General features: G+C 43.3%; 1 protein-coding gene across 1 annotated transcript; it reads left to right on the plus strand.

Annotated features, from left to right (window-relative positions):
- The first annotated feature begins 19851 nt into the window (after positions 1–19851).
- Positions 19852–21501, plus strand: gas1a (growth arrest-specific 1a). Its single transcript, XM_031856712.1, has one exon. The coding sequence runs from the start codon at positions 20491–20493 to the stop codon at positions 21280–21282; it is 792 nt and encodes a 263-aa protein (XP_031712572.1). The 5' UTR covers positions 19852–20490; the 3' UTR covers positions 21283–21501.
- The last annotated feature ends 503 nt before the right edge of the window (positions 21502–22004 follow it).

Here is a 22004-nt window from a genome sequence, read left to right on the forward strand (position 1 = left end):
CTCATTACCCAGAGGGCCGTGCAGCTCATTCCATAGCCTTACCAAGACCTTGGAGTTGCGGCATTGGTTTCCGTATGGTCGGGCACCGGATGTTGTGTATGATCTATTCTAATTTGGAGTGAGAATTTTATTACACCAATTTTTCAACAGCATGTACTGGCTCTTTTTTTGCTAATTGTATCTGTCTATCTTTTTTTTTTTTTTTTTTTTGAGTTTGTGTACGTGGCAGTAGAAGAAAAAGTATTTAGATCTTTTATTTAGGTAAAAGTATCAATACCACAGTGTAAAAATATTCATTACATGGAAAGATCCTGCTTTCAAAATGCTAGTATTTACAGCAAAATATCAACAAAAGTGTATACTATTGAGAATGAATGGCGTATGTATATATTTGTATGCAGCATTTTAATGTTGTAGCTGGTCAAGTCTACATACTGACCTCCATTGTATACAGGGTATATAAAGCAGTACATCTTATTGAAGATGTCATCTTATATTTTGTAAAACCTTTATTTATATATACTAACCTTGCTTCCAAAAAAATGTAGTGGTGTAAAAAGTACAATATTTCCCCCTGAAATGTAGTGCAGTTAAATTTTAATGTAGCAGACAAAGTAAATATTCAAGCACCAGCGCCTCAAAACTTCAGCCCAGTACTGTGCAGCGCACACTGAGGGCGCACTGGCGTGCCAGCCTTGGTAAAATTAGAACGTCATATTGAGTGCTGACAGAAATGCTGAGAGCAGGGCAGCCCTGCAGGAATTCTGGAGATGACATGGACTATCTGTCATGAGGTACAGCTGCTCCTGTCAGGTAGGGGGGGGGGAAACCGGAGAATGTGTAAATCAGGTCTCGCTCGTCCCCAAACTCCGGCCAAAGGCTTGAGTGATGGAAAAATCAGGCCACTTAGAAGGAATCCGTTGGACTCTCCAGGCCTCACTCAGGAGAGTTTGTCCTCTGAACGCCAACAAACGTGCACAACTAGAAAAACTAACATGAAACTGGAATGAATTTGAGGTTGAAGGGAGCATTACAAACATCACGGTTTGGCAAATTGGCTAATGTTTTGAAGATTGTTATTTATGTACGTGCGCAGATGTTGAACATCTGTAGCTGAACAATTTTCAACACTCTCTTCTTCTTCCTTCATTCTTTTCCAAGGTGCCTGTGTGACAAAAACATGCACTAAAGTGTGTTCTGCAGAGTCTACCGGCCGATTGTTCCCTAAGCCTTATCTTTGCCAGGAGGATCACACAGTCGAGTGAGTGAGTGAGTGAATGAGTGTGCACGTCTGTCTTGGTTGCGTACATCACCAGTTGTTAGTTCTTCGCCACTCGGCCGCTGCTACGGGGACAGAGAGCTTTGTGAGTTTGATTTTGTATTCGGCAAGATTGTATGATGTGTCTTATAGGACGCTTTCGAGCCGATTGCCTGCATACATTGCCTCGTGTTACAGAGTTTGAATGAAGTATGAGTTATGATGCTTTAAAGCCCAATGGTTTTGTACATCCCCAGTTGTTACCTCTCCGCCACTCAGTTGCTGCTAAGCAGGCAGACGTGACGCGACGTCTTCGGTCCGATTGCCTGCATATGTCGCCGCTTGTTTTTGAGTTTGAATGAAGTGTGTTTTATGACTCTTTAAAGCCCATTGGTGTCTGGACTGAGGGTTAGCCTATTGTGGGTTGCATTCATTCAATCACACAATACAGCAGTGGTCGTTGCAGACACACCTGGCGGAGAGCTGCACTCTACTGAGTGCAACTTTTTTTTTTACTTTGACTTGAAAATACAAATGCAGCACACACACACACACACAGCATTTATTTAACACACACCATCTTATCTCAAGTTCAAAGCAGAGCCCGGCTGTTTTTCTTCCTTCGTGAAGACGCTTACTCAGGCCTAGAAAATGCTTTAATGATAAGACCTGAGTGTGCTGGATAGTTTAATATCAAAGATTCAAAGAACAGACGTGCTGACCTTTTTTCTCTGTGTGAGCACAAAACATCTGTACGGTTTAGCCAAAGTCAAGCAACTGTCATTTTAAACTTAATGCTATTCAGCCACCAAGATTTTGGCTAGAAATATCGGAGATGGATGGATTATTCAAACAATATTTACTAAATAAACTTGTAGCCAAAACATGCTGGAAGATTCTGAAATTCTCTTGCAAGCTTGTGGACCAAATGTTATCGTCATGTCCTGGAAGCATGCGTTCATCACCTCAAATCAAAGCCAAACACCATCTAAACATGCCTCTCTGTCTGCTGTCCATGGTAAGATAATTGCCAGTGCTTCAGCAGGTGAGAGACACAACAGGAATAGCAACATTTTACCACTCTTACCCTATTTATTTTTGTTTAGAGCTGGTTTTATCAAGACTGATTCGATTTTGACAGCTGCATGCTTTGAAAAAAAACTAACAATCACTGCATGCCAGATTTGTTAAAACACGTTTGAGGTTGATGGTCTTTCAGACGCTGCATTACAACCTAGAAAGAACATTTGATGTCAGTTACAGATAATAATCACATTAGGTTTTTTATTTTATCGTGTGTTTGTGGGTTGAGCCGTGCTGACGGACAAGAGAAGCATTTATGTCTCGTGTGATCAGCAGAGCATTTAGTCTGACAAGAGAGTAGAGGAGCCAGAGAGACAACTGGAACTAGCACAGACGGAAAGGAACTGTGCCTTGCGATGTCATTTTATCGTTTATGTAAGATACCATTGGACTATGCATGCCAGTAGATCTCTGTACATATTCAAGTGTGCTGCTGCACTAATGCCACTATCGAGCTGCTTTTAAATCTTGAATTAATCCATGTAAAGCCACTCATTATTATCTAAGATTAGATTTGACGTTGAATCACAGCCAACACAACTCCTCTATTTCTGTTAAACTGCTTAATTTCTTGTCAAAAATTACAGATTTGTTTAAAGCTGCACTAATCAAAATCTCAAATGACATGTAAAATGTAAAAACGTCACTTGTGGTGATTTATTTTCCTAGCTCTGCATTTGCCCGTAGCTCTGTTAAAGGTGCAATAAATTAGCATTAGGAGCATTAATACAGCAGCAAACAAAAATGTGCTATGTAAAGATAAAGTGGAGTAATGTCCTGTAGCGGAGAATGAAGTCGCTCTCCCTCTGTGTGTGTTGTAATTCGAGCTTCTCTTTGCTTTGTTGACATAATTGGGCTGGTCACGCATGCTTTTAGTGCATGTTAGTGCATGTGAGTGTGCCCCAACTGGCTAGCTCACGCCAGTAAATGCTGTTAGTTAGCTATGTCAGCACTTTTCCCCATAGTTTGCACTGTTAGCAAGGTTAGCTGCTCGCCGGCGGCTCAGCCGTCCCGCTGTTGAGAGGCAATCAAAATGCTTCCAATCTTGTTTTTAGTTCCTTTTAAAATGATTGTTTTGGTTTAAAGATGCCCGACTTGACGGTTTTGGTCTCATCACTGTCATCAATCTTGTGGCAGCAGTAGCTGGCAGCTGTTTTCAGTGAACAAAGCTCTGACAAACCTACTGAAGCCTGCACTTTCTGCCCAGCACCAAACGGCACAAAGACAGAGCGAATGACTGCTGCAGAATGTAGTGGTGCATTTAGCTGCTAAAGAACCACATATTCCCCTAGGGAGTTGGAGGAGACCAAAACAGAGCTAAAAGGAAACAAGACTTTAAATAAATGAAAATGTTTCTTTGCTGGGTGTGTAGAAAACTGTGTGCGAGCAGCTTGTCGGCTGACCACAAAGGTCTTTGAATCTAAACTACAATCACTGTCTCAGAAAAAAAGACACACAACACACTATACGTTTGTAATGCTACTTTTATCAGCTTCTGTAATGGTAACCCAAAGTCACGTTAACAGAGGTGCTGTTTATTGCATGCAAGACTATAACTGGCATCAACGCCTCTGTCGAGGTGTCTTTGGAAGAACACACTGACGAATGCCAGGTTTGTTTGAAACATTGATAATAACTTTATTGGCTGACAGAGCAGCTGCGTTTCTATCCTCTTCTAATTTTAACAGCTCGGCTTTCGGAGCACCGGATGTTTTTGACCCCAAAGGTCACCTCAGGCATCCAATAAATGGAAGCTGCCTTCTTATTTCTTGCGGTTATTAACACAACTTCCACTGCAGCCTAAAAAGTGCATGGTTGGCCCTGCTGCTGCGATAGCGAGAGACACAGAGATGCACTTTTTTTTTTTTAAATCCTCTCGTTCTAACTTTGAGACGGCAGGCTTATCATCAGTGCTCCTGAGTATTCTCAGGTCTTCAAGTTGACATTATCCAGCCATCTGCGCGAGGGACTCTCGGATAGTTCAATGCTGACGGATAAATCGGGCTCTGGTGTTCTCCTTTATCTTCACTTGGGGCGGACAGATTGTGACAGAAAGTATGTCTGGACAGGGAAGGCCAGAAGAAGGAGCAGATTGTTCGGCCCTGCCGTCGCAGATGAATCAGAGGTCTTCTGTATGCTGGATGGATGAGTGTGTTCGCTGTGTGTTTGCGGCGTCTATATGGGCCCAGACTGCCAGACTCCTCGGAGACAGCGGCTGGGTCCAGGAAATGACCGCGATTATGCCAAATGTCCCCTTTCGCCTCAGTGTCCTTAGTGGTGATGGATATGGTATGTAATAGAGTGGAGATGTGGCCCCACTGGTGGAGTCTGCTCTGCAGCGTCGGCCCCATGAGTCTCTGAAATTAGACATAAATGTCACTGCTATCTGTCTGAGTTCGCATTCTTGGCCCACATTGATGTATGCTCTGGAGTTTTAGTTTCTAGTAACGTGTGAACGTCTTCCTACAAAACACTTCCAGTTAGGTTTTCGGAGGGGCAACCGGGGGTCATAAAAGGTGTCCCGAGCAAGCCACTGCACATCCACACTCGCATTCCTACCAGCTCGTAGGATGACCAGAGGCTGGAACAGTGTGAGGTAAGAGAAAATGGCAGCGCACAAGGTCGTAAACCTTTAGGCCTTTTTAACACTAAGAGACACAGGAAATCACACCTGGATTGGAAATTTGAGCGAAGCAAGAGAGGGGGCAGTTTCAGAGCATTGATTGAAACTGATCACCATGCTGTTCACGTCGGTTAAGTTGAACTTAATTTGCTTAGATTTTGTTCCATATGATCCATAAGTGATGTCTGTTTTACACCAATTTTATCCAGTCAAACGAATATGCCTTTCAAAGATGTCTAGAATAGAGTTTTTGCAGCCAAAATCCCACAATGCATTGGATAAAAAGCAGAAACCCCATTGACGTGTTTATTACAGATGAATTAAATAATTTACTTTTTTAATCCTCTAACCTCCTTTGGAATTATTACCTTCCTGATATTAATGTGCAGCTCATTAGTGAAATGTCTTTTAAATGTATCAACTTCACTGCCTCATAATAAAAAAGTGCTGATTCTCAGATATTTTTTGCATGCAGTACATACCGATGCCTTCTCCCTTTTGCCCTCTCTTCTCCTGTTTCAGTTAACAAGCCAGAACAGTTCTTCTTCACTGTTTCCAACTTTTTCTGAGGAAGACTAAACACATTCCACTAAACCATATTACTCATAATTTAGCTTTTTATGTGGTGTTTGGTTTACTTTTTTAGAGTTCACTGACTTAATTTTAAGACTTGTGCGTTTTACCCCCCAGACACGGGCTGCAGTTCCCTTTTTTGTGCATGAACGGTATTGACTCCTTAATCAAACAAGCCCAGATTTTTACTGATCATTAGCAACACGATTTAAACTTCCCACAGTGGATTGCTGAGAGATGACGTGTTTCTGTGTCACAGAAATGTGGCTGCAAAGAGTTATGATGGTTTATACAGGCCTCACCAGCAATATGGTTTGGGTTATTAAAAACAAACAAAATCCAGATATGTATTCGAGAAGAATTTGTAAAAGTATTCGGGGAAAGAAAGGTGGAAAAGAGGTTCAACATGGCTGAAAGTATGTTTGGTCTCAAATGGACATGGTCTTCCCTAAATCATGGAATCAAAGAAAATACTAATTTAGCTCTACACGTCATGATGCATGAGATATGAGCCCAAACTTCCTTAGCCTCCAGTTAGTTTCCACTTAATTAAATCAAAATTATGTTAAGTAGTTATTGAGCAAGCCTGCTAACTGACAGACAGACAAACAAACACAAAGAAAGCCCAGTAAGGCACAAAGCGTTGAAGGCTTGAGAAACGGTGATAAATAACTAATGTTCCGATGACTCGGCCAATAAATATTTGCAAGAACTAAGCTTCCAGCATCGCTATGCTGAGCTTCCCCTTCCTGCCGATCAATGTCAAATTAACTGCGAATTCAGCTCGACTTATTACTTGTTTATCCAGCAGAAACCAAACAAACATAAACCAACGAGGCCGACGAGTCTAATGAGAATCCCAAAGCGGTCCAGTACGGGATATGATGTCAGAAGTTTTCTTGGCCTTCGACTGTTTTGTAGAAAATACATAATGAGCCACATGTTATGTTTATATTATCAATATCTTGGTAATGCAGCGTTACAGAGACAATTTCCAAGGCATTGGAAAAGAAAATGTTTTTTGGCTGTTTGATACGGCTTGTTGGTCATTTTTATTGACATCAGCACAATGAGGTTCCAGCAATGGGACGCACATTTTCTGGATTGGACCGGTGCCCAATTCTCCCGAGTAATTATTGAATGCTGTGTGACTTCTTTGTGAGCGATGAGGCCGTCGACTGGGGTTACTTTTGTCAGCTGTTCCTGTGATTTGAGTCGAACACCACATCACGCAACACGGTCGTGGAGCGAGCGCTTTTCCTCCTGGGTGTTAACTCCTCTACACACTTACACAAAAAAAGCTGGAAGGCGCAGCCTGTGTGCCTCAAACGCTGCTCACAGAGCTCCAGTCTCGGACCAGGTCGTAAATTGCGTCAATGGAGTCATAACCGCGACAGACGGACTTATTTGGCCCCCACCCGACACCGCTGAATTAGCCCAGCGCTGATGGATTACCTGCGACTGACCTGGGGTGTTAGTTGTGACGAGTCTGTCCAAAACCATCTGGGGCCCCGACTAGAGTGATTGCCTTGGCTGTTATCAGTTGAAAGCGGACACTGACGGGTATGTTGTGGCAACAACACCGAGACGACCACTCAACCCAGGATTCTTTTGTTGAACATTTTCAAGTTTGGATTCTCACTCAGGAGAAAAATAAACGTGTTCTGTCCAGAATAAAACTGTGAGCATAAAAAAGTCTGAGTGTTTGTGATGTGCTGGATTCCAATGCACCTTATCTTGGATGATTTGTGTCCGGATTGCACAACGATTACATGTCTTTGTGAGATGATTTAATGAGGTGATTTCAGACATTGGAAATCCCAGACCGTGACACACACGGGAGTGGACCAAATGCATCAATCTGAAATAAAAAAAGAGGCAATATCATCTTAATAATCATCTCTTTCCATTTTGCAGCGACTAATCACTAATCAGACAGAAAGACCTCAAATTCTAACCGTTTAACTTAAGTAATGGCTTGATAACGCTTCATTATAGATGCTAAATTCTAAATTCACAGCATATCTATTGCCTCCACGCGGCTGTGACGACTGAGTCTGTTTCTGTGTCATTTGAGTTTTGCCACTCCCTTCAGGAGACTAGCGGCAGGTCCCGAGTCCATTAACTCCAATGGGAGAAGTGAACGCAGATTATGACCAATTTTTCCGCGCCATAGTCACCGAAGTAAATATCGACCACTTTTACACAAGCTACATCTCTACCGAAAATTCTGACACTGAAATGGTGTTTTTCAGATGGACAAATTGGGAGGAAATCAGCTTTTTTCGGCATCTTTCTCCATCTCAGCAACAGACTAACATTCGTGAACGCCATAGCTAGCTAACTTTTGTAATGCTAAATATGAAATTCTACCTCAGATCAACTTTTTTACCTCTCGGTTCAGAGAAGTGTGTTCTTAATCCCGCCCCCTCCTCCCTCAGCTCTGGCCCACACACTTGTCAATCATCTTGATGTGCAATGAACCACCTGAGGCCAAGGTGATCGGCATCCATAAAGCCAATGGAAGCTAAAGGTGATGACAGGACAGCTGCAGTTCAAAAAAAGCAATTTTAGTTTTCTCAGCAGGTTTTGTCCGTGCATGTTGGGCTTAACATTCCTGTTTTACTTCTTTCTGTTGTTTTGCAAGTTTATTTGTGATTTTAAAAAATGTGTATATTGCACCATTGCACCTTCATTACTTCAAGTGATATTTGTAAAAATAAACGTCATTTCTTAAAGTGTTGCATTAAAAACTGCTCTTAAGGAAGCGACTCCAGTTTCCAAAGTAAACACAATCAACATTAAGACACTGAAACCTTCAAATGTATGTGTCTGAAAAGCGGCCTCTGAAAGCTGACGCTCCGAAATGGCGCCTGTGTTTCTTCAAAGTACGCAAGATGTGGATTGATCACATCGTTGTTATCCACAGTAATCCCCCCCGGAGTCAAGAGTTCGAAGAGGATTGATGCCTCTCTGATGCTATGTCAGACATGTGCTTTTTATTTGGTCACCAGGCAGCCTCGCCGCCTTATCGACATCACAGAACCAGCTCGGAATGCACTCCTGCACTACTTTGCTGGGGACATTGGCAAGAAGCAGTGGTGGAAATGTGCTGACTTCTAAAACTTCCAGCTTAAGTTTCATAAGCACATTTACAGATCGTGATCATATTTTCAGTAGTTCTCAAACTCATAATGTGTAGTGTTTTTCTGTACAGTCAAATTTCCATCCAGACCAGACCAACGACCTCAGAAAGTTTTTTGTCTTTTTTCCTATGAAGGAACCAGTTTCTTTGACTTTGTACATAATTGTCAAAAATAGCCTCACAACAGAGGTCTTCAGTGGGCCATCAACTAAAATTACTGAACTGGATATTGTGTATTGTTGAAACGCAAGCCCACACATCCTCTGCTTTAAAATGTTGGAAACCAGTTTATTTAAAGCATCGACAGAAAGTGGAGACAATCTTATCTATTTAGCACCAACGTCTAAATCACAAACTTGGCTCAAGGGGCTTTACAATCTGCTCAGCATACGACACCTTCCATCCTCAGATTCTTGATCCCGATCAGGGAACCCTCCTAAAAGGAAGAACGAAGGGAAATTATGTACAGAAAAGGACACAATTATCGACCAAAACTTAAAAAAAAAAAAGTAATACCAGTTCCAGTTTCTGTAAACATACAGCATCATTTTTTTTCTTTCCAGAAAACCTTTTTCAAAATTAGGAAATATCTCATAAAAATAAGGTAAATATGACTAAGACTCCAGATTTCAGTGCCAAATTAATTTTAATGTACAGCAGACACACTTTGTGAGGTACTTGGGTGATGTCGGAAATTAGCTTTTGTAACTCCAGACCTTTGTAATTTCTGCGTTTCAACTCTAAGTCCTGATTCTTTGGTGGCAATGGATTTTATTGGATACCTTTTCTCAATCACATTCAGTGTCCAGTTATCCTCTTGTGTTGGTAGTATATTAATGCTGTTGCCATGGAGTTTTTGCTCTTCCAGGAGACATTTCTTTCTGGGGGGGAAAATTACTTTTTTTTTAAATCAACAAATGCAAAAAACATTGAAGCTTCAGTGCACAGAGTGAAGTGAAAAATATATCCTATCCTAAATATATTACTCTAGTTGTGAGATAAGCTGCCTCTCGATAGCTCTCCACAGAACTCATGAATTATTATTATTATTATTTGGACCGGCCGCAGTCTTTTTGAAATCCCACAGTAATCTTTCACTGAGAATTAGATATGAAAGGAGTCCAGTGCCAGCAGGATTGTGGTGAGTTCATTTCCTCCATGTGCAGCGTGGGAGGAGGACGAGGAGTTGGGGTGCTTATGGGGGGGTGGGGGGTAAGCAGAGGGGCAGTGGTCTTGGAGGAGTTAAGAATGACGCGCAATTAATCAGCCGGGGCAGAAGGGCGATATCACTTCACTGTGCAGGGCTGGAATAGAGGCTCGTCTGTGCCGAACAGCTGCAGGCGGAAACCGGCCCTTTTGCCTTTCTTAGACATGTGTGACGGACGGAGGAAGAGAGAGAGAGAGAAGCAGTGAGAGTGAGTGAAAGAGAGAGAGAGAGCGCGAAGGAGTGTGTATATGTGTGTGAGACCACTTACAGATGGGATGGAGGAGGGGAGGAGGAGATGAAGAGGAAGAGAGGGAAAGGAAGAAAAAAAATGGAGGTTTTAATAACCTACCCACATCTGTTTATTTAGAAAAGAAACCATTGTGTCATTCAGTTATTCTAACAACCTACACCAGGGCCAATGTTAGTCCCACAATGACGGCTTTTTAAATACACAGTTTACACTCCTATGAAGTGGCCTCATAACGGAGTCGGAGCCTCAGGAACGTGCCAAATGGGAGGGGGGAGGGGGGGGGGATAGGGTTTCACATTCCCTCCCGCACTTCTTGACGTCTCTATAGCAGACTGTTGGCTGGGGGCGGGGGGGATCTGTTGGGGGCCATTTGTCTTGGTCTTGTGTGCTTTTTCTGGGTCTAATCTCTTAAATTGGTACTCGAGGTTTGGAGGCCTGCCAAAAAAACACTGCAGGGGGTTCTGGGATGCGAGTTTGGAAAACCATATGAGATGGTATTCTGCTCCGCGATCTATTGTTTACATATCCTATCAACTGTGTACTCGAAGGCTGGGTAGCATAAATGTTCCAGATGTTCAGTGAGGTGTTTTATTGCCAAGGTATTTAAAATTGTTACTTTCTACAATAGTGGAAAGTGGCAACTACTATATGGTTAAGTTTAGTAAATGGTTGTGGTCAAGGCATATAAATCATGGCTAATGTATGGTTTACCATTTTCTTAAAGCTGCCGCATTCTATAATAACAATGTATCAAATGACAACATGAAAGCAACGTGACAATGTGAAAGGGGTCACTCGCAGCGATGAACCTACAGAGAATTATCACCAAAATATACTGCTCCCATCGGCTTCACCGAACTTTGTTGTGACTTTCAGCTCCTTGTATAGATGCCCGGTAGATGTCTGTACAATCTTTCCAGTTGAAAAGCACCAACAACACACTGTACGCTGCTTGCACAGCACACAACGGCAGACGAACACAGTTGGCGACTAGCTGGTGCAGCATTTCGCAGCTAAAGAGCCAGAGTTGGTGGAGACCAAAACCGGAGCTAAAAGAGAGGGAATATTGGACTTTCATTTTGTCAGGTGGCTTAATTTTGCGTCTTAGCTTGCTAACATTAGCTAATCTGCGGTGAACACAAAATACAGTGGAGGATGATGGGAATGTCAGTAGTTTTGCAAATATTTCACCATAAACCTAAGTAAGTAAGTGCCATAAGTATTGGACACATTTTGAACCAGATGGTGGTGCCAACATTATTTGTGGGTCTGTGTTGGGTCAGACTGTCAGTAGTAATAGTGTTTGAGTTAAATTCAAACCAGATTTCTTTTTCGTTTAGCCGGTATTATTTTAATTTTATATCCTATTTATTCTCATTATCTACCCAAGATGTTTCTCGTTACGTGTTTGGTTCATTTGGTAAAAAGTTCAATGAAATCTTAACTAAAGAGGTAAAAATTAAAACACCAAAGTATGGTTTACAATTTGCACTACCTTGTCGTTTGCAAGTGGCTTGATCGTTTCAATTGTTAATTGTAAAAGAAATGTTATCTCAAACCCCAATACGGCTTTTTCTTATTTTAAATCCTTTATCAGATCGTTCAGGATGTAAATCAGGAAATATCTCGGTAAACTTCTTGTGCCTCTGCTTGTGTTGTGACTACATTAAATGCTGATACATTGAGAAGTTGTATAATGGATTTTGTTGAATGGGGAAAACTATTCATTCATTATCTTCTTGTAAACTGTCTGACAAAATAGCTCAAACGAAACTTTCCATTTGGACTGTCACAATTCTCTATAATAAAACGGATCCTTTCATCAATAGCAGATGTTTAGCACGTGTACTCAAAGTAATGATGTGTACCTTTTTTGCTTTGTTGTGTTTTTTATATTGTTAAATTATTCCCTGCTGCATTCTTATGTCCGGGAGATTATGGTCATGCGTCTGTGTCGGAGGTTAGGTCCCTTATTGGTCGGCCCATATGTGCTGTTGTTTGTCTGCAGCGATATGAAAGGCCTTCGGGGCCTGTGTAAACAGCCGCTCAATACAGGCATGCTGAGCAGCATGTGTCGCAACAGCTGCCCGCGTGCGGAGACCGTGTACAGATTCATAGAGCTCCGTCGGGGTAAATACTGTAAAAGTTACCTGGATGTAATTACAATTCTAAAAGCACATTCTCCACCACTAATGGACTTGACTGTTTACGATTAGAGGACGTGGTCAGGATGTCTAGGTCTGCCTGATTTAGAAGCTCAGAGGTGACAGTCTCCCCCCAGGACTGTTTTGCAGGTTCCACTTGGGAGCTTGTAGGCGTAGAGTGGTCAAAGCCATTGTTGCCTTGTGATCGCTATCTCTTGGTTTGTAGTCTGATGTAACTGTAGATGGAGTACAGTATTACAAGGAAGGATTTGAAATAACACAAACACCAGTGTAGGGCTGGTTTGAAAGAAAATGTTGATGCCAGCACCAATACCAGGACACTTAAAGTGATATCGATACCTACAGAGTACGTCATTCATGTGTGTCCCACTGGCTAGCTAATCGCTGCTCAGCTAACGCCGTCAGGTTAACTCTGTTGGCTCTGTTGCCGTTGTTAGCGCTTTTAGCAGCGTTTGCACCGCTAGTGTCTAGCCGCCGGCTGAGACACCTCCGTGTTCTGAGCCGTCTGCAGGCAGGCAATGGCGGTTTTATGGGTTGTAGCTGCTGAGGTAGTGGGCCAATCACATGTTGCATTAAATCAAAGAATGCTCACGTTGAAATAGTCATTTTTTTCTAGGTCTGGGCACCAAAAAGGAGTGATTGCAGGTATCGTTTAACTGGAGAAGCTTTGCTACTACTTAGTACTGTGTTATTTTGATACCCGATACCCAGCCCTAGCAAACATCCATTTATTCTTTAATCAAATTTTGTTGGGAGAAATTCTATGACTTTATTTGATGCCGACAGTAGAAAGAAGGCAGGAAATGAGTCGGGAGAGAGATGGACAAGGACATGCAATAAAGGTCTGAAGCCAGACGCAAAGCAAGGATCTTGTGGTGCACTTTAGCCCCTAGGCCACTACAACCCACTTGTTTTTAAAATATTATTGTATGTTGTAATAGTGACACCTGTGCTTTCTTCTCTACCACATTTAGACATTTCGTATTCTTAGGTCTTTTTCAAACAAAGTTTGTCTGAAACGCAACAAAACCAAGGTTTAAGTTCATAAACTGTTACATTATGTCACAGTCTTCTCAGTTGATTTTATGTGTCTGAGACACTGACGAATCGTTCAAATGACTGACTTACTGTATCTAAACTAGGACTGTTTCTGCACCAGATCAAAACTTGTAATTATTTTATCAGTCAGCTTCCTCTTTTGATGGTGGGCCAAATGTGCGGATCAGATCACGTTGAACCTTGTTACAAATTACAGTGCAGTGGACTGTGCTAAAAGGGTCAGCAGGACCGGTGCCTATTCATCATGATGGATGAGTTTAATCTCACTGATTAAAGGAACACGCCCCCTCCCCATAACATTTAACATTTTAACCATTTAGCAGGATTTGGATGAAGCACTTTAAATAACAGGAAAGGAAGTTTGAACTCTCCACTCCCTAAAACAAGGTATCGCTCATTTGGTTGAAATAAAAGTAAATCATTTTTATTCTTTTGCAAACTGCATTATAATAATGTGTTTCATTGTTGTGAACTGGGCCAGTGCGTTGTTGTTCAGTGCTGCAGGTTTTTTTTTCCCTCACAAGCAAAGCAACTCACGGCTCCCACAGCAGAAGCCCTCTAGAAATAGTGGTTTATTTCTGTCTCTCTGCCATTATCTGCCAACTTGTACGGCCGTAATCACTCGTGCGCCACTGTGCAGTTCCAAACCCGAAGAAACCGACTCAAATCCTCCGAAGAGGACGGAACCAAACTGAGGCGAATTAACAGGCGGACACGAGGAAGGGAAGGAAATTAATCCTTAATCTTTTTTTTTTTTGGGTTCCTTTCCAAATAACTTATCACTTGCCATTATCGCTTCTCTGAAATCCCAAAGAGGAAGCAATTTGAATGGATAGTTCCTGCCAACTCATTTCCTGTACCCTGATACAGATGGCTCGGTGCAGGGCAGGCCCACTGCCGCTGACCCACTCTGCTGGGATTCAAGCTCACTCAGTCACTGATGAAATCCCCCGCAGCACTGCAGCTCTCTTTACTCTGCAGCAGCAGCAGTCCTTTTGACCATTTAGGAGTTAGAAATGAGTCTCATAGTGTATTAAATAGGGCATCAGAAATATCTTTAATGTCATTAATGTAGTTTTTTTAAAATAAACTATAGCAAAAGTAACTATTAGCACAAGTAGAAGCCAGTTTATTTTTCAAACTTAAATACTGTAAGTAACAAACTTATATTTTAAGTATCAATCCCAACAAAGTGCTTGCGCTCCAGAAAGTGTTTTGGACAGGTGTGTTGGATCATCATGATTAAAACTGTTCTCAGATATGATAATGACATAGCGTGCTGGATATTTAGTATTTTATTCTTTCAGACTTGTACAACTTTTTTTTAATGGCGCTTTCTCTATTAAGAGTAGTTTTACAGACACATTTCCAAAAACTAGTGTCTGTTGAAATGAGTTTCATGCAAAAATGAACTATGAAACGTACAACATATAAGATAAAGATAATGACGAGCTGTTGTCAAAATGCTCGGGTCCTCTATAGGCTACAATTACGTTTTTACTTCAGTCATCCTAACTCCACGTCGCAGCCCGATGTTCGTCCGCAGAACGTTACACAGATCCTCGCTGGTTCTGAGCACCAGCAGTGGGATGCTTTTAATACCATTATATTTGTCCTTTAATTGGACTGTTGCGGCAAGAACTCTGGTTTAATTGAGCCCTCAAAGTAACGACGCTCAGCTCTCAGTGCAGCACATCTGGTTCAAGTGCGCAGCTGTTGGCAAAGACAAAAGTGTTGGATGAAAGATTTATTTAATGTGGTTGATGAGTTTTTAGAGGTTTTTTTCCTTCTAGAAGACTTGACTTCTAAATAATACAAATTATTACGGACATTGAAAGACGAGATTGCTGTTTTATTCACACTGATATGAAAACGATGAACGACGAATACCTCGCTGGAACGGTGTCGCCTCCGTTTCGTATTACAGTTGAGCTAAAAAGGCACTTGAAACAATGACGACGCCGGTGTTTTGGGAATCTTTTGTCACGGCACACAGTGTTTGCCATTCTTTGTGCCGGAGGGGAAGGCAGGAGAGGGACTCCTCAAGGTATTGAGTTCCCCGTATCCATCATTTTCGACGAGTCGGGACCTTGGAGTAGCGCCAGCAGCGTCGGCGCTAGCCAGCCGTCACTGACATTGAGTGCATTGTTTGCAGCGGGAAGCTCACGGCTGTGGCCTAAAGGTACATTCCTGGGATCAGAATGCCGTTTGAACACACAAACAGCCTTTGTGCCCTCGCTGCTCCCCCCCCTCGACTCCCTCATCCACATCAGACCTCAAGAGCTAAACTGCCTCCTCTTGCTCGTGTGTCAACATGTGGGCAATCATTTTACACACACACACACACACACACACACACACACACACACACACACACACACACACACACACACACACAAGTGTTCTTTTGATGATGAGGTCCAGGCAGATAGCTAAACTCTCGGAAAGAAGCTGGAAAGTCAAAACTTTTTTGGAAACAAAAAAGGTATTCAGATTTGTATTGAGTATATAAAAGTACACATCGGGGGCTGCTTTTAGAAGAACTGCAGCTCTTAAAGTTCGCACTTTACTCTTTAGCAACTTGGATGGCAACCTCCGTTTCTGGAAAGGGAAGCCTTAAAGGAAGTGCCTTAATTAAACTTCTATTCTCTCTACTGGCCAGCAGGGGGCGACTCCACTGATTACAAAAAGAAGACTGGTTGTATAGAAGTCTATGAGAAAATGACTCTACTTCTCACTTGATTTATTACCTCAGTAAATATTGTAAACATGAGTTTATGGTCTCAATCTCTAGTTTCAAGTCTTCTTCAATACAGCATGATGTTCATTTAGAATCAAATAGACCTTAAAGCAGAGTATGCTTTCGGGCGGGGCTACCTTGTGATTGACAGGCTGCTACCACAGCGCTGTCCCATCTGGGAGTTGGGAGTTTTCATCTTACAACTTTAACCCTTTCACAGTGTGTTGAAACACATAAAGTAATAAATGCTGAGTGTACTTGTCCTCTCATGAAAGGTAATTATAACGTTTTGGTCAATCAAAGTGTAACGTTTGTAAGAGCTGCTGAAAAGGAGATTTCTGGCTCAGAGTCTAAGAATAAAACAGATTTAAAGAAAACTTTAAAGATATGTTTTGTAAAAAATACATACATTTTGAACACACTACAGGTGAATAGGGTACCATGAAACTTCCCCAGTTGAATACCTAAATTAAAACTTTAAATACAAGTTTGTTTAAATCTTCAAATGATTATGTAATGTTAACTTTTGGTAAATTCAGGAGAAATCTACAAACAGACAAAGCAGTCGAATTAAATAAATCCCTTTGACTTGTATTGTCCTATAAGCAAAGTATATAATGGGATTGTAGTTAGTAATATTATGAATTGGGAATCAAATTAAGCGATCAGACAAATATTTGAATGAAAACCTTGTATTCTTCCTCCTCCTCACCTACAGTGTTGGTGTGACATGATTTCATAAAACCCTGTGAGCAAAGCTTTACAGAATCAGTCACCGCTGATAATAAAGGAGCTGCGCTTTTCAAACTAAATCTACAATCACCGAGACATTCATCCCACGGCACCTCGTATCCCTCCAGACCAGAGGTAGCCAACAAGGTGCCCGCGGGCACCCTGTCGCCCGCAGGGACCACGTGAGTCGCCCGCAAGGCATGTTCTAAAAATAGCACTAGTCACCATAGAGCTCAGTCTAAAATTGTAGTTGCTGTTCTTTTTTATTAATCAAAACCGCTTGCATTAGTGTCGATTTTAAAATGACAATATTTCTTGTCATAAGAGAGTTGGGTACCCGGAGGCGCACGGTGGACAGCCAGGACGAGGCCGCCGCACCGCACTAGGTTTTCAGGTTCCGAATGGCGGGCGCATCCCGTTGGCGCCAGACGCGCGCCGCAAGCGCACCCCGTCGTCAGGTCCGTAAATCCTCGGAACAGGCTGCGGGGCAACAACTCACGGGTGGTGGGGGTAGAGGCGAGGCAACGCAATCCAAACGAAAAGGCCCAGACTAGAGGTTTGAACGCGGCCGCCCGAACACGCTCGCGCGCCTCGGAGGGTTGGATCCCCCGCTCGGATATAGACGAGACTTTTTACTAGTTTCTTCGTGGAGAAAGGTACCAACAGCTGGTGTCAGTGATAACAGGCGGGGCTCCCGCGATGACGGGCCAGCATGCAGGCTTCATTGCGCAATGCAAAGGTGATCCAGACAAAATTTCTACATTACTACTGGATCATTCACCAGCAGGCGCTATGTGCAAAAGTAACCGGCTTTGATCATGTGATGATACAAAAATATCAGAGATGTGATACCTCTGACTTTCAAATGTTGAAACAGATTAACAGAAATAAAAGTTCCATGTTTAAATATATATGTGTAGCTATACCAGAGATGGGCAGTATTTCTATTACTTGTATTTGAAATACGTATTTCAATTACTTTTGAGTATTTTGTAATTTGTATTTGATAGGGCCGAAGAAAATCGAACGTAATTTGTAACAAAATACTTTAGAGTGGAGTAATTTTGTATTTAAAATACTCAAAATACTTTCTCCACGAATCAAAAAACAGTTCACGAGTTCAGTCTTCAGATCTTCCAGTTCAACGGATTGTCTGTCAAGTTAAATATTTTATCTGAGTGTGACAGATGTCAACTAGCTTGATGTATAATTTATGTCTGGGTCTGGCTATATAGCCTATTGTATATACATGGTGATGGTTATAATATCAAGCTCGATGCTAACATGCTAATGACGCTAGCATGCTGTCAAGGCTAGTGCATAGCCAGTGTTTAGCAAGTTAACTTATCAGTCGAGTAGCTAGCTATAGGAAGAGGGCGATTGGGAGCTTGTATGTTCATGATAACCTTATCAAGAGACGTCTGACCATCTAATCTTGCACTGTATTACAAGTTATGCCAGTGGCGGGCCGTGCATTGTATGCCTCGGCCTTCACTGCTGTCCTGCAGCTGAAATACCACCTTATAACCACATGATGGCACCACAGCTATTCGTTTTTAAGGATGTAACTATATACGTCTTCGTATTAACCCGTTCGGTACGAGGCTTACAATACGTTTGAATAATACTGGAGCACTTGGAAAATGCAGAAGTTTAAATTGAGGAAATTATAATGTTTTCTCCACTCATGTAGGACAGTGGTTCTCAGATGGTCTGGCTGTGGGATCCACCGTTATCCTTAATGACGAAATTGTTTTAGGATTTTACTTTCACAACTCGAACATAGAACGTACTGCACTGCAATGTCTTTCCTCGTCTCAGCCCCCTGTGTCACGGTGTGTGGTACATCTCACTCCGGTCAGGAAACTTGTCAGAATGCCCATATTTGATTGGCTGAGCTGCATCACGTGATGTGATTCACTACCCGACTAAGTCTCTGCTGTTAAGTTTCGTTTCACGATAGTCACGTGCTCGCCCACTGACCAATCACAGCACACTCTGCACCTCGCGGCAGAGCTGCACATGGAAACTGAGCTGCACGTAATGCTGACGTAGCTATAGGCCGGCTAGCCTAGCAGGCGCTGACACGTCAAAGAATACGCCCAACATGTCAAACTAAAGATCTGATTGGTTGAAGACTATGACAATCAACAATATCGTCCCATTCACTTAAACTGCACATGGATGCACTTGTGAGTCTGCAGGCCTCGGGCCTCTCTTCTTACCTAGAGAGACAGAGGTGAAATCTGATTGGATAAAAGCTCTACTTAAAACAAGCTGCACTGGAAGCAGAGCAACTGAGGAAGACAGTAGCTGTGCAATGAGAAAATAAGATAATGGGAAAAATATTTTTAGAAATTTTAATACATGTAGTGTATTTATGAAAAATTATTAAATTATAAAATAGCTATAACTTTGTGATTCTGTTTAGGCCAGCAGAGAAGGCCTTGCAGGCCCTGACGGCCCACCACTGAGTTATGCTGTATCTTCTCAATGTGAATGTCATAATGCCATGTCAATTATGGCAGATAATATAGTTCACAGTTAGCCAGGCTATGACAGTAGATGTCCATTTGTTCAAAAAAATATTACATATCCAATTTATTTTATTTAAAAGACATATTATAAAAGTATTCTTAGTTTTATTATTTCATACATTTTACAGTTGGCCAGGTGGACAACATGTCTCAGCAAGATGATGTTCAAGAAGGACCATCAACAAGCACAGATGTGCTTAGTTACACTGACATTCTGTGACTGTTCTTCCTTTTTGTGGGCTTCACCAGAGCTTTGTGTACTACTCGGTACCCTTGAAGTAGCTCTCAGTTTAAAAAAGGTTGGTGACTCCTGCTCCAGACCGTCTCCCTCCCACCCTAACTCCCGCCCACCGCTACGTGGGAAAACCCACAACAAGTGGCCAACCAATGAGGAGCCCCTCGCTAATATGTAGAGACGGGGTGGAGAGAGGGGGGTGGGCGGGGGTCGCGGGACTGAAAGACAAATGCTCAAAGGGGAAAGAGTAGAGGACCACTCCGCGACCCGCACGGTTTGTTGTTTTTCCCCCATGCGCTGTTTGTTTTGCACTCCCGTGCGCACAAGGACTTCTAAATGATCCAGCGCGGTCCTCCAAGAGGGGGCTCCCGGGACTTGTACCGTCTTTTCTTTTCGGTGAGGGGGTGCTTGAGATCAGCTGTAGCAGAGGACGCTGGAGCTGGAGGGCAGTTTGTGCCATTGAAATCCCTGCGATGGAATGATCTGCTGCAGAAACTCTTCTGAACTTGTGGACGTTTCCTTCTGCGTCTCCTTCTGCGTCTTTCTTATTCATTTATATATATTTTTTAATTGTTTACTCCCGTGAGGAGTTTGTTGGACTTCCCCCGGCCTGATCATGTATGGATAGCGGGAGGTTTCTCGCTCAGGAATCCGGCTCAAATGGATCAGCGTTGACGGGTTTTATGGAGCCGGGATTACACCGCGCAGTGGCAGCCTGTTGAACGCCCCCCCCACACACACACACATCGTACACACACCATCTGCCTCGGAATAAACAACGCTCCTCCGGTAAAGAAGTGGCGAAGAAAGTTATTATTTTTGTTGTTGTCGGTACACATGTCACTGTTGTGAGTTGCGCCCCGGTTTCTCCGCAGCCAGAACAATGGCGAGCCCCAGCGCAGCGGGACGGAGCGCCCGCCGCTCCGCTCTGCCCCTCGGCGGCGCGCTGCTGCTCCTCGGCTGCCTCGCGGCGGCCTCGCCGCCCCACGGCCGCCGGCTGATCTGCTGGCAGGCCATCATGAACTGCCAAGCCGAGCCCGAGTGCAACTACGCCTACGAGCACTACGCGCGCGCGTGCGGCCCCGTGCTGAACGGCGAGCGGAGGAAGTGCCCGAGCCACTGCATCTCGTCGCTCGTGCAGCTCAACCTGACCAAGAACGGGCCGGCGCTGGAGGACTGCAGCTGCGCCCACGACCCGATGTGCACGAGCACCAAGCGGGCCATCGAGCCCTGCCTGCCCAAGACCACCAGCACCGGCTGCACGGAGGCCCGGCGCCAGTGCGAGCGCGACGGCCCGTGCAGCTCCGCCATGCACGACTACCTAAAGCACTGCGGGAAGCTGTTCAGCGGCGCGATCTGCACGAATGCCTGCCGCAACGTGATCGCGAACATGCGCAAGATCCCCAAGGGTCAGCAGCTGGACGCGTGCATGTGCGACGGCACGGAGCGGGCCATCTGCGAGTTCGTGAAGAGCAGCATGAAGATGCTGTGCTTCGACTCGCCCGCGCGGGGGGATGAGGGCAGCGGGTCGGACTACGGCCCGGACCCGGACTACGAGGACGACCCTCCGGATTCGGACTACCTGGAGGAGCCGGAGAGCGGTGCCTCCCCTCGGGCGACCCGCTGGGCTTTAACCCTGCTGGCATCCATTTTGGCTCTATTTGCTCTCGTTTAATCCACCGGGGTTCGTAATCTAACCCCAATTATTTTTTGTGTGTCCGGATAAAAACAAAAAGTCTCTCTTTGACCCTGCTGCGATCGTTGGAAGTTTAAGAGCCTCGCAGACTCAAAGCGGAAAAGAAAAGTGTGTTTTGTTTGAATAGTTTTCTAGACGGTGAAGGATTTCAAATCAGGAGATTTGCAATGCAAGTGAGAGCAGAAAGACTCTCATCTATCCCCCACCTCCCCCGATTCGCAATCCTTCACCGTCTAGAAAACGCCATAGAGACACAGTTGGGCTTTGTTTTGGTAACAACCATCAATCAGCTGTGCACTGCCAATCTTTTTTTTTTAAATATATATATATATATATATATATATATATATATATAAAGATATGAACTATTTTTCTATGACGCCTGTTGCCGTTTTTTTTGGGGCACCAGTCTAATCTGATCTACAAGTATTTAATGCTGGAGTCCTGTGAACTGTACGGAGCTGTAAATAGAGCAGGAGTTTATAAGTGAAACAGTAATTTATTACACACCTATAGTTACATCCAAATGTCCACCATGTGAATAACAGAGCGAGTATTCCAGCTTTAAAGGGAAGTCACCGTGACTGCATTCTCTTCAAAGATAATGTGCATTGTGTATATATGTGTATAGCCTATATAGATTTTTTTTCTCCCCCTCCCCCCCAGAGAATCCTCTGTTTTAGGCTATGAGCTGATTTATT

The sequence above is a fragment of the Anarrhichthys ocellatus genome, unplaced genomic scaffold (genome assembly GCF_004355925.1).
Source record: "Anarrhichthys ocellatus isolate YVR2014 unplaced genomic scaffold, GSC_Weel_1.0 scaffold17, whole genome shotgun sequence".
Classification (NCBI taxonomy): domain Eukaryota; kingdom Metazoa; phylum Chordata; class Actinopteri; order Perciformes; family Anarhichadidae; genus Anarrhichthys; species Anarrhichthys ocellatus.

Excerpts from the sequence above, each read along its gene's own strand:
- gas1a (XM_031856712.1), top strand. The coding sequence starts at position 20,491 with ATGGCGAGCCCCAGCGCAGCGGGACGGAGCGCCCGCCGCTCCGCTCTG.